The sequence below is a fragment of the Coregonus clupeaformis genome, unplaced genomic scaffold, assembly GCF_020615455.1.
Source record: "Coregonus clupeaformis isolate EN_2021a unplaced genomic scaffold, ASM2061545v1 scaf0089, whole genome shotgun sequence".
Classification (NCBI taxonomy): Eukaryota; Metazoa; Chordata; class Actinopteri; order Salmoniformes; family Salmonidae; genus Coregonus; species Coregonus clupeaformis.
Genome location: NW_025533544.1, coordinates 662,248 through 675,000, shown reverse-complemented (window position 1 = coordinate 675,000; position 12,753 = coordinate 662,248). Strand labels below are relative to the sequence as shown.

Below are 12,753 nucleotides of genomic sequence, written 5' to 3'. Positions count from 1 at the left end.
CCCAGGTGTGGATCCGTTCTCTGCTGTTGGGATCTTCCTGGGATTCGTCCAGATGGGTTTCCTCTTGTTTATTCTAACCTACTGCATCAAGTAAAGCTCTCCAACATGGTCTGCCTATACAGTCCTTCTCATACGCGTTTCACAATACATACTGGCCACAATTCCAAACGAATGGGAAAGATAGGCACCGATTAACTCTTAACATCTTAGGTGTCTGACCAGTTGAGTTGGGTTGAACTGTCCCTGAACTGTTAGCGTTGACTCCTAGAGTGAACGTGTAATGTAATCCTATTGGTTATGGTCTTAGTGAGGTCAAGCATCCATCATTTCTCTTTGTTTATGTCTCTGTCTCTTGATTTCTAGGCGACGCATCAACCACATCCGGTTGTTCCGGGGTCCCAACAAGATCCTGCTCACCCTTGACGACGTCACCTTTATCAACCCGTCCCTTAGCAACAAGGTCAGCAGTTATAGACCAATGCAGGAGTTAAATATTCAAATAGACAATTTAATTTTAAGAAACTTTTTTGTAGCTTTTTCGTTTGAGCCTTTTCTATTTGCAAAATTTGTTTGTTTTTGTATTTAAATTAAATGTACAGAGCGACAGACATAAACTGTTGGGGGCAGGGGTCCATGTTGTAGTGAAACTTAAACTAAGATGTCTGCTCTCTCTAACATTTTCAGAAGCTGAGTATAGACGACAGTAAGAGAAAGACCAGTGGAGTCTCTCTGAGGAGCCTATCACAGCACAGCCTCATGTCCCCCTTCTCTGACCAATCACCTGCTACCTACGAGAACTCCAACGTCGTCCTCTATGAGGTGAGACAGAGTAGAATGGGTGATTTATATTTTTATTTTTATTTTTTATTTGTACATTTACCCCTTTTTCTCCCCAATTTCGTGATATCCAATTGGTAGTTACAGTCTTGTCTTATCGCTGCAACTCCCCTACGGACTCGGGAGAGGCGAAGGTCGAGAGCCATGCATCCTCCGAAACACGCTTCTTGACACACTGCTCGCTTAACCTGGAAGCCAGCTGCATCAATGTGTTTTGGAGGAAACACCGTCCAGCTGGCGACCGAAGTCAGCTTGCATGCGACGTTCCCGTCACAAGGAGTCGCTAGAGCGTGATGGGACAAGGAAATCCCGGCTGGCCAAACCCTCCCCTAACCTTGACGACGCTGGGCCAATTGTGCTTCGCCTCATGGGTCTCCTTGATCAAATGATTGATTGATTGATTTGTTATGATGAACTGCATTAATTGAATACATGTTCGTGATGAACATCTGAGGGTGGAAATTCTTTACTATCATGGCCCAATGTCTTAATGTTGGTTAAATAAGATAGATATGGAGCCACCCACAAACATCCTTAAATTTTTACATTTTACGTCATTTAGCAGACGCTCTTATCCAGAGCGACTTACATGAGCAATTAGGGTTAAGTGCCTTGCTCAAGGGCACATCGGCAGATTTTTCACCTAGTCGGCTCGGGGATTAGAACCAGCGACCTTTCGATTACTGGCACAACGCTCTTAACCACTAAGCTACCTGCCGCTTCCTTAGACCCACAAACAAACAGACACATACTTGTATGTGCTATTTTAATATTTGATACCATAGATAAATAAAATGTTGTTGTTTTTTTCTCCAGGGAGACTGGGCGTGGCTGAAGAGACTACCTCATGGAACATTCAGGAACATCAACCCCAAAACCAGTGACGTGTTTGAACTGGTGGGTTTCCTTTAGAAATACCTATTTATTAATGTTTATTCATATCCTTGGGTATAGTTTTTAAAAATGTATTATTTGAGAAAATTATATCAGTGATGCTGTTCTGTTGTTGCTGTACTTTCAGTAGTTCTCCACACTGTGGCAAATACGATATCATATCGATATAATTCCTTCTTCAATCTGCACTGACCCTCTAACCTTTAACCCCTGACCTTCCCCCAGATGAAGGACATGCGTCACGAGAACATTAACCTTTTCCTGGGTTTCTTCCATGACTGTGGAGTGTTTGCCATCGTAACCGAGTTCTGCACCAGGGGAAGCATGGAAGACCTACTGCTCAATGATGATGTCAAACTGGACTGGATGTTCAAGTCATCACTACTGCTGGACCTTATTAAGGTAGGGGGGAGGGAGGGAGGGAGGGAGGGAGAGAGGAGAGGAGAGGAAGGGAGAGATGGATGTTCAAGTCATCTCTACTATTAGACCTTATTAACGTGAGGAGAGGAAGGGAGAGATTTGAAAGTGCCTCAGCCAAAGGGAAGGAGGGAGGAAGAGGAGGGGGGAGGGGGGAGGAGGAGGAGGGGGGGGGATGAGGAGGAGGAGGGGGAGGGCGGGAGGAGGAGAAGGAGGAGGGGCGGGGGGAAGGAGGAGGAGGAGGAGGAGGCTGAAGTGAATGAGGGTAAGGATGGAGAGCATGCCTGGGTTTCATGCTTATCTCCAGTGTTCTGTCTCTGAGTTCTATGTTCTGTGTTCTCCCCCAGGGTATGAAGTACCTGCACCACAGGAACTTGTATCACGGTCGTCTGAAGAGCAGGAACTGTGTGGTGGACGGACGCTTCGTCCTGAAGATCTCTGACTACGGATACAACGAGGTTCTAGAGGCAGCAAAGTTCCCCTACACAGAACCTCCTGCAGAGGGTGAGTAGGTCTGGAGAGGAGTGGAGAGAGTTTTGCCTTGAGTCTGGACAGAGCTTTGTCTGGACAGAGTTTTATCTGGACAGGGTTTCATCTGGACAGGGTTCCGTCTAGACAGAGTTCAGTCTGGACAGGGTTCCATCTGGACAGGGTTCCATCTGGACAGGGTTCCGTCTGGACAGGGTTCCATCTGGACAGGGTTTCGTCTGGACAGGGTTTCGTCTGGATAGGGTTCAGTATGGACAGGGTTCCGTCTGGACAGGGTTCCGTCTGGACAGGGTTCCGTCTGGACAGGGTTCAGTATGGACAGGGTTCCATCTGGACAGGGTTCCATCTGGACAGGGTTCCGTCTGGACAGGGTTCCATCTGGACAGGGTTCCGTCTGGACAGGGTTCCATCTGGACAGGGTTCCGTCTAGACAGGGTTCCATCTGATAAAAAAAAGTGTATATAACTGTAGTGTGTTTATGTACAGTATGTGTTTCTTTGTTTGTTTCTCTTCGTGTGTGTGTGTCCCTCCCTCCCTCCCTCCCTCCCTCCCTCCCTCCTAGACCTGTTGTGGACTGCCCCAGAGATCCTGCGGGGCCCCTCCCCCGGTCTCTACGGCAGTCTCCATGGAGACGTGTACAGCTTCGCCATCATCATGCAGGAAGTGGTGATGAGAGGCCCGCCTTTCTACATGCTGGAGCACTCTGCTGCAGGTAAGAGACTACATTACACAGAGTACACCTGTACTACAGGTAACAGGAAGTGGTGATGAGGGGCCCACCATTCTGCATGCTGGAGCAGTCTGCTGCAGGGAAGAGACTTCATGGTAACACTTTATTTGGATAGTCCATCAGTCTTTCGGTAAGACCTGTCCCTCTCCATTAGATGTCTCTGCCATTGTGAGACAATAAAGTTGTGATTTGAATTGAATATGACTGGCTCTACCTAACTGTCTATCTGTGATTCCTCACATTATATCTCATCGCCTCCCATCTCAACCATATTGGAGGAGAAGATCCAAGGTCCCTCCCCTCAAACCTTCTTCTCCAATGAGTTTTGAGGAGGAATTGAGGAAAGATTAATTTACCTGAATAGTCCTCTGACCCCTGCCCTCTGACCCCTGTCCTCCAGAGTTGATCCAGAAGATCCGTAAGCCCCCTCCTCTGTGTCGTCCGGTGGTCTCCCCTGACTACGCCCCTATGGAGTGTATACAGCTGATGAAACAGTGTTGGAACGAAGAGCCAGACAGACGGCCATGCTTCGACCAGATCTTTGACCTGGTACAGGGGGTGGGGGTGTGTTATACAATGCCTTCAAATCTGTGTGTGTGTTTCAGAAACTCAAATGCTCTCTCTCTTCTCTCTCTCTCTCTCTCTCTCTCTCTCTCTCTCTCTCTCTCTCTCTCTCTCTCTCTCTCTCTCTCTCTCTCTCTCTCTCTCTCTCTCTCTCTCTCTCTCTCTCTCTCTCTCTCTCTCTCTTTCTTCCTCTCTCTCTCTCTCCTCGCTCTCTCTCTCTCTCTTCCTCTCTCTCTCTCTCTCTCTCTCTTTCTTCCTCTCTCTCTCTTTCTTCCTCTCTCTCTCTCTCTTTCTTCCTCTCTCTCTCTCTCCCTCTCTCTCTCTCTCTCTCTCTCTTCCTCTCTCTCTCTCTCTCCCTCTCTCTCGTCCACCCCCATCTCTCACCCCCCTCTTTCTCTCGCTCTCTCTCGCCCCCCTATCCTCCCCGCCCTCTCTCTCCCTTCTGTCACTCCCCTCTATCCTCTCCTCTCTCTCCCCTCTCTCCCCCTGTCCCTCTCTCTCTCTCTCCCCCCCTGTCTCCAGTTTAAGAACATCAACAAGGGGAGGAAGACCAACATCATAGACTCCATGTTGAGGATGCTGGAGCAGTACTCCTCTAACCTGGAGGAGCTGATCAGAGAGAGGACAGAGGAGCTGGAGATAGAGAAACAGAAGACGGAGAAACTACTCACTCAGATGCTGCCACCGTAAGTACACACACACGGACACGCACACACACGCACACGCACACGCATGCACACACACACACACACACACTGGAGGAACTGATCAGAGAGAGGACAGAGGAGCTGGAAACAGAGAAACAGAAGAATGAGAAACTAGTAACTCACACACACACACACATACACCCCCACCCACACACACACTCCCTCTCTGTCCTAGGACGGTTGCGAATGCCCTGAAGGTGGGTGGTACTGTGGAACCGGAGTACTTTGACAACGTGACGCTGTACTTCAGTGACATCGTTGGCTTCACCACCATCTCAGCCAATAGCGAGCCCATCGAGGTGGTTGACCTTCTGAACGACCTCTACACGCTGTTTGATGCCATCATTGGCAACCATGATGTCTATAAGGTAGAGAGAGAGAGAGAGAGAGAGAGAGAGAGAGAGAGAGAGAGAGAGAGAGAGAGAGAGAGAGAGAGAGAGAGAGAGAGAGAGAGAGAGAGAGAGAGAGAGAGAGAGAGAGTGGGTGAGAGCGAGTGGGTGAGAGCGAGAGAGTGAGAGTGAGAGCGAGAGAATGTGCACATACAAGTAACTGTGGTGAACCACACTTTAATCACACAATGACATTTAGCAGTGCCCTAGAACTAAGAATCTGGAGCAAAGATACTACCTAGTACTTACACTTACTGTAGGGATACTTAACAGTGCCCTGATTGGCTTTGGTCTGCCCAGTACATTTACCTTTCTATACAGTACCAGTCAAACGTTTGGACACACCTACTCATTCCAGGGTTTTTCTTTATTTTTACTATTTTCTACATTGTAGAATAATAGTGAAGACATCAACACTATGAAATAACACATATGGAATCATGTAGTAACCAAAAAAAGTGTTAAACAAATCAAAATATATTTTATATTTGAGATTCTTCAAATAGCCACCCTTTGCCTTGATGACAGCTTTGCACACTCTTGGCATTCTCACAACCAGCTTCATGAGGTAGTCTCCTGGAATGCATTTCAATTAACAGGTGTGCCTTGTTAAAAGTTAATTTGTGGAATTTCTTTCCTTCTTAATGCGTTTGAGCCAATCAGTTGTGTTGTGACAAGGTATGGGTGGTACCCTTGTAACGCCAATGTAGTGGGTTCGATCCCCGGGACCACCCATACACAAAAAAATAAAAATAAATGTATGCACGCATGACTGTAAGTCGCTTTGGATAAAAGCGTCTGCTAAATGGCATATTATATTATATTATTATACAGAAGATAGCCCTATTTGGGAAAAGACCAAGTACATATTATGACAAAAACAGCTCAGATAAGCATAGAGAAACGACAGTCCATCATTACTTTAATACATGAAGGTCAGTCAATACGGAACATTTCAAGAACTTTCAAAGTTTCTTCAAGTGCAGTAGCAAAAACTATCAAGCGCTATGATGAAACTGGCTCTCATGAGTACCGCCACAGGAAAGGAAGACCCAGAGTTACCTCTGCTGCAGAGGATAAGTTCATTAGAATTAACAGCACCTCAGATTGCAGCCCAAATAAATGCTTCAAAGAGTTCAAGTAACAGACACATCTCAACATCATCTATTCAGAGGAGACTGCGTGAATCATGCCTTCATGGTCGAATTGCTGCAAAGAAACCACTACTAAAGGACACCAATAATAAGAAGAGACTTGCTTGGGCCAAGAAATACGAGCAATGGACATTAGACTGGTGGAAATCTGTCCTTTGGTCTGATGAGTCCAAATTAGAGATTTTTGGTTCCAACCGCCATGTCTTTGTTAGACGAAGAGTAAGTGAACTGATGGTCTCCGCATGTGTGGTTCCCACCGTGAAGCATGGAGGAGGAGGTGTGATGGTGTGGGGGTGCTTTGCTGGTGACACTGTGATTCATTTAGAATTCAAGGCACATTTAACCAGCATGGCTACCACAGCATTCTGCAGCGATACGCCATCCCATCTAGTTTGCGCTTAGTGGAACTATCATTTGTTTTTCAACAAGACAATGACCCAAAACACACCTCCAGGCTGTGTAAGGGCTATTTGACCAAGAAGGAGGGTGATGGAGTGCTGCATCAGATGACCTGGCCTCCACAATCACCCGACCTCAACCCAATTGAGATGGTTTGGGATGAGTTGGACCGCATAGTGAAGGAAAAGCAGCCAACAAGTGCTCAGAATATGTGGGAACTCCTTCAAGACTGTTGGAAAAGCATTCCTCATGAAGCCGGTTGAGAGAATGCCAAGGGTGTGCAAAGCTGTAATCAAGGCAAATGGTGGCAACTTTGAAGAATCTCAAATATAAAATATATTTTTATTTGTTTAACACTTTTTGGGTTACTACATGATTCCATATGTGTTATTTCATAGTTTTGATGTCTTCACTATTATACTACAATGTAGAAAATAGTAAAAATAAAGAAAAACCCTTGAATGAGTAGGTGTGTCCAAACTTTTGACTGGTGCTTTATATATACTGTATATATCACCTGAAGTTAATTGACCAATCAAAATGTTACCTACCTGTCCTCCTCTCTACCCATAGGTGGAGACGATAGGCGACGCCTACATGGTGGCGTCAGGGTTACCGGTTGCCAACGGAGATCGTCACGCGGCAGAGATATCCAACATGGCGCTAGACATCCTCAGTGCTGTGGGCACCTTCAAGATGAGACACATGCCTGACGTACCTGTACGAATACGCATAGGACTACACTCAGGTGAGAGATACAGGGGGTACACACTCATACATATGAACGCACACGCGCACAAACACAAAGCGCCTCATCTATCTATTGTGTGTGTGTCTTATAGGTCCGTGTGTGGCGGGGGTGGTGGGACTGACCATGCCTAGATACTGTCTGTTCGGAGACACAGTCACCACAGCCTCTCGGATGGAGTCCACTGGGATGCGTAAGTTATAGTACACGATGCACTGCTGCAGTGCCTTCGGAAAGTATTCAGACCCCTTGACTTTTTCCTGTATTTTGGGAGTTTCTCCTATTCTTCTCTGCAGATCCTCTCAAGCTCTGTCAGCTTGGATGGGGAGCGTTACTGCACAGCTATTTTCAGGTCTCTCCAGAGATGTTAGATCGGGTTCAAGTCCGGACTCTGGCTGGGCCACTCAAGAACATTCAGAGACTTGTCCCGAAGCCACTCCTGCGTTGTCTTGGCTGTGTGCTTAGGGTCGTTGTCCTGTTGGAAGGTGAACCTTCGCCCCAGTCTGAGGTCCTGAACGCTCTGGAGTAGGTTGTCATCAAGGATCAATCTGTACTTTGCTCCGTTCATCTTTCCCTCGATCCTGACTAGTCTCCCAGTCCCTGCCGCTCAACAAATCCCCACAGCATGATGCTGCCACCACCATGCTTCACCGTAGGGATGGTGCCAGGTTTCCTCCAGATGTGATGCTTGGCATTCAGGCCAAAGAGTTCAATCTTGGTTTCATCAGACCAGATAATCTTGTTTCTCATGGTCTGAGAGTCTTTAGGTGCCTTTTGGCAAACTCCAAGCGGGCTGTCACGTCATGTGCCTTTTACTGAGGAGTGGCTTCCGTCTGGCCACTCTACCATAAATGGGTTCTTCTTCCATTTAAGAATGATGGAGGCCACTGTGTTCTTGGGGACCTTCAATGCTGCAGAAATTTTTTGGTACCCTTCCCTAAATCTGTGCCCCGACACAATCCTGTCTCGGAGTGCTACGGACAATTCCTTCGACCTCATGGCTTGGTTTTTGCTCTGACATGCACTGTCAACTGTGGGACCTTATATAGACAGATGTGTGCCTTTCCAAATCATGTCCACAAGTGGACTCCAATCAAGTTGTAGAAACATCTCAAGGATGATCAATGGAAACAGGATGCACCTGAGCTGAATTTCGAGTCTCATAGCAAAGGGTCTGAATACGTATGTAAATATGTAAATTTCAAAAAACCTGTTTTTGCTTTGTCATTATGGGGTATTGATGAGGAAATTTATTTTATTTTATCCATTTTAGAAAAAGGCTGTAACGTATCAAAAAGTGGAAAAGGTCAAGGGGTCTGAATACTTTCCGAAAGCACTGTATCTGCACTGTTCTAGCTTAAGTTGATTCTGAAGAAGTAAAGGACTTGTTGTTGTGCATCAAAGAGACATCAAGCTTCTCTAGAGAGTGTCTATGTGAACTTGACTTTGTGAGTGTCCTGCCGCCTGTATTTGCAGCGTACAGAATCCATGTCCATAACAGCACAGTTAAAATCCTGCTGGAACTCAAGGCAGGATACAAGGTGCAACTGAGAGGCAGGACTGACCTGAAGGTAAGAGACAAAATACTGAATATCCCTGGGACCACCATCATGTTGCATACAGTAAGCTAGAACTCTCTAGAACTACCAATAACTCTCTAGAACTCATTAGAACTCCATAGAACTCCCTATAATTCATTTAGAACTCCCTGGAACTCCCTAGAACTCCACACTCTCTGTCTCTCACTCTCTCTCGTCTTTCTCTGCCCTGTCTCACTCTGTCCTCTCACTGTCCTTTCCTCCTCTACTCTCTACTCTCCACAGGGAAAAGGAGGAACAGAGGAGACCTACTGGCTTATAGGGAAGGACAACTTTGAGAAACCTCTCCCCGTCCCCCCCGAATTCAAGAAAGGGTAAGGAACGTCTTCATCCCTTCCCTCCCCTGTCTCTCCTCCACTGTCTGTGTCTTTTCTTGTTGATCCTGCCTCTGTGTCCGATTCGTTTTCACAGGCAAATGGCTCATGGCCTGCAGGTGGAGGAGATAGCGAGGTACAAGAAGAAAAAAGCTGAGAAACTGCAACAGCTTACAAAGAAGAATAACTGAATTACATAAGGTAATGTTATGCATGGAAAATGTATAACATTACTTGTTTGGTGACGTTTTTACTTGCTGTAGTTTGGGACTTGCCAGGCGGTCATTGTACATAATAATTTGTTCTTAACTGACTTGCCTGGTTAGATAAAGGTTAAATAAATGAAAACTCAATCAAACTTAGGACAAACATTTTTTTGTTTGGTTTACCACCCAACACCATTCATATTCATTTGTTGGTCACTGATCAAATCAGTTCTTCTACTTTACAAGTTTAAGGCCGGGATTCAATCAAAGGTGCGTTTTCGACAATGCACTTTTGATTCAATCCCGGCCTAAGTTTCACTTGTAAACAGTGATATGTGAAGATTTGATTATGAGTATTTCAATATAATTTTAGCTAATCTACTGGTATGAGAGCACCATTGTGTTTTTTAATAGAGCAACAAATCCTGATCCTATCATAACTACCCCTGGGAGGGCAGATATCTTGATACATCTGGGACACGTACCTACCATGTAGTTACTATGTTATGTGAGCTGGGACAGGTAGATACCATACAGTTAATATGTTATGTGAGGTCGGACAGGTAGATACTATATAGTTAATATGTAATGTGAGGTCGGACAGGTAGATACTATATAGTTCATATGTTATGTGAGCTGGGACAGGTAGATACCATACAGTTCATATGTTATGTGAGCTGGGACAGGTAGATACCATACAGTTCATATGTTATGTGAGCTGCCTAGATAGACTGCTGCCTACAGTGTGGAATCCCTGTTATGTTGTTGTTTGTACTGTATGTTACACTGTCTATGTATGTTGTATGTTGTCTATGTTCTTCCCTTTAGTTTTGTTCCTGAAAACTCACTAACTTTCGTGTAGTAGTTACATATTTATAATTTTTCTAAATGCCCATTTGATACCAATACCATTATATAATGTCTGTATCACTTTCAACAGAGTTGGTGTTTCATGAAACATGTATGAACCCTGAACTGGGTCCACAGTACTGCTTCTCCCTGGTAGTTCATTGATTTATTCTTCAATGTCACCAATTGACCAGTGAGTCTACTCGTTGGTGTCCCAGGTCTGAATCTGACCAGCAGTACTGTGGCTGGACATCGAGGCCTGGAACTGACTGACCCTTAGTGTAAGCCACGTTAGGACTAACTCTCTCTCTCTCTGTTGTATTATGTGTGTTCCAGGTCTGCCCAGCAGATCAACAAGGACTTCAAGCGGCTCCTCCAGAAGGCCGTGAAGAAAATCTCCACTGTCAGAACGGTGGCTATGATCACTATGGTGGACGACGACAACGTCATGATGCACCACCACTGACCAATCAGACTTCATGATGCACCACCACTGACCTTTGACCGGTCTTTCAGACTGATTCTGTGTCCATTTTGAGCCTCGGATCCTTACTATCTCTCCATGGTCAACGAAGAGGGAACAGCAGGAAGGAAGAGGATCTAGTGACAAGTTTGTGTCTGCAAGTTATTGGTGAATATTCAGAAAGGGGCGCTTACAAGTGTCTGGTCATGCATTGCCCAAGCAACGGTGTGTGTGTGTGCGTGCGTGCGCCTGCATCTGCATGTGTGTGTGTGAGATGGGGGAGGGAAGTGAAATGATGTGCTGTGTAGAGATTACTGCAGCTCGTTTTAAATATGAAGCATCTTGCCAGATGGTAGGACGATGAGTCACCTGAGCCAGGGACTATTATTAGGACTGCATTACTCATTATAAACTGGGTGGTTCGAGCCCTAAATGCTGATTGGCTGACAGCCGTGGTATATCAGACCGTATACCACGGGTATGACAAAACATGTATTTTTACTGCTCTAATTACGTTGGTAACCAGTTTATAATAGCAATAAGGCACCTCGGGGGTTTGTGGTATATGGCCAATATACCACGGCTAAGGGCTGTATCCAGGCACTCTGTGTTGCATCGTGCTTATGAACATCCCTTAGCCGTGGTATATTGGCCATATACCACACCCCCTCGTGCCTTATTGCTTAAGTAAACCACGGATCGGATCTGTCAGGAGATGAACGCTTTGCTCAAACCTTTCCTGCTTCCTGCTTCCTGCTTTCTTCTCCTCCTTTCCTCCTTCTAATCCTCCTCTCTTCCTGACCAAACAGTCTCTCATGAGCGTCATGTTCCCTGCATCCACACGTTTCGAGGAAGCACACTGTCCATCTGCTGACTTACTGAAACGCAAGCTTTGCTTTTTTAGCTTTTGTGTGTTGTGTTATGGTGATGTTCTTTAATGTAAACCTCAGACTCTTCTAGGAAAACTCTCCTGGATTTTGTATTTGTCACATCCGCCGAATACAACAGGTGTAGGCTTTACTGTGATATGCTTACTTATGAGCCCTTTCCCAACAATGCAGTGCAAAAAAACAAAAAATAAAAAAATATATGATGGGTCAGTGATGGGTCGCTACAGGTGTAAAAATCAAGTCCCCGCATAAGTGATACGTTTCTGTAACATGTATAGCACATCTGTGAAATCACTCACAAAAGACTTTAGGTTTTTAAATGAATTTGTAAATTCGTGGGGCCTAGAAGGGGCTGTTATGTATAGGATGTGCTTTTGTATGTGAGAGACAATCCATCAAATATCACCTGTAGGACTTCTCTGATTCCTGTACGGATGTCTTTCTGAATTAGTGTTTCTATCATGATTTCTCAACATTATAACAAATTCAAGACAATATAATATTCTGTTTGTCTACCTGTGTTGGTTGTATTTATGTGTACTGTAACTTATCAGCATGGTTTGCAATACAAATGTGGCTTTTTTCTTGCCTTAAATACTAACAATAGACACTTGTCACTACTGGTCAGTTAACCCACAATAATGCACTTCCATTACCCGTATGTGGGGACTCATGGCAATATGTAGGCCTACTGTATGGTTATGCAGTTAAATGATCGAAAGACGGCACACTGTTACAATAAATGTATTTCCTAGATCACAAATACTGTATTTTTGGTATTCTGAATGGCATTCAAATTAGATACACAAAGGTAAACCTAATAGCCTTATCAATTATGAAAATGATTTGTATCAGTGGTTAGTAGAGGTAATTTATTCGACCCTTCTCCCATGTACTGTCCCCACTCCCCATGTCACAGGTTTTAATCGGTAGAGACTAAATTGACTTTTCTGACATGCAAACCAATCTTTAATGTTAGAATAGGTTATAATTAGGTTAGAGTCAGGGTTAAGGGTTTGGTTAAGGCTATGGTTAAGGCAAGGGTCAGTTTGCATGCCAGAAAAGTCCCTTTGGTCTCATTCAATCAGTTTTAATTAAACTACAG

At 45.0% G+C, this 12,753-nt stretch overlaps 1 protein-coding gene across 2 annotated transcripts in view; it reads left to right on the top strand.

Annotated features, from left to right (window-relative positions):
• The window catches only part of LOC121554401 (retinal guanylyl cyclase 2-like), a 20,430-nt gene extending 9,194 nt beyond the window's left edge, over window positions 1–11,236 (top strand). The window contains exons 11-26 of one of the 2 annotated variants that reach the window (XM_041867976.1): window positions 6–90; window positions 364–460; window positions 685–819; window positions 1,654–1,734; window positions 1,957–2,133; window positions 2,496–2,652; window positions 3,200–3,349; window positions 3,768–3,916; window positions 4,454–4,617; window positions 4,814–5,006; window positions 7,154–7,328; window positions 7,423–7,521; window positions 8,805–8,899; window positions 9,152–9,240; window positions 9,338–9,441; window positions 10,632–10,717. In XM_041867976.1, coding sequence (XP_041723910.1) covers window positions 6–90; window positions 364–460; window positions 685–819; window positions 1,654–1,734; window positions 1,957–2,133; window positions 2,496–2,652; window positions 3,200–3,349; window positions 3,768–3,916; window positions 4,454–4,617; window positions 4,814–5,006; window positions 7,154–7,328; window positions 7,423–7,521; window positions 8,805–8,899; window positions 9,152–9,240; window positions 9,338–9,431 — 1,940 coding nt within the window. In that variant the 3' untranslated portion in view covers window positions 9,432–9,441; window positions 10,632–10,717. Of the gene's footprint in view, window positions 1–5; window positions 91–363; window positions 461–684; window positions 820–1,653; window positions 1,735–1,956; window positions 2,134–2,495; window positions 2,653–3,199; window positions 3,350–3,767; window positions 3,917–4,453; window positions 4,618–4,813; window positions 5,007–7,153; window positions 7,329–7,422; window positions 7,522–8,804; window positions 8,900–9,151; window positions 9,241–9,337; window positions 9,442–10,631 lie in introns of both variants that reach the window. The other variant, XM_041867975.1, reaches the window with a different exon arrangement.
• The last annotated feature ends 1,517 nt before the right edge of the window (window positions 11,237–12,753 follow it).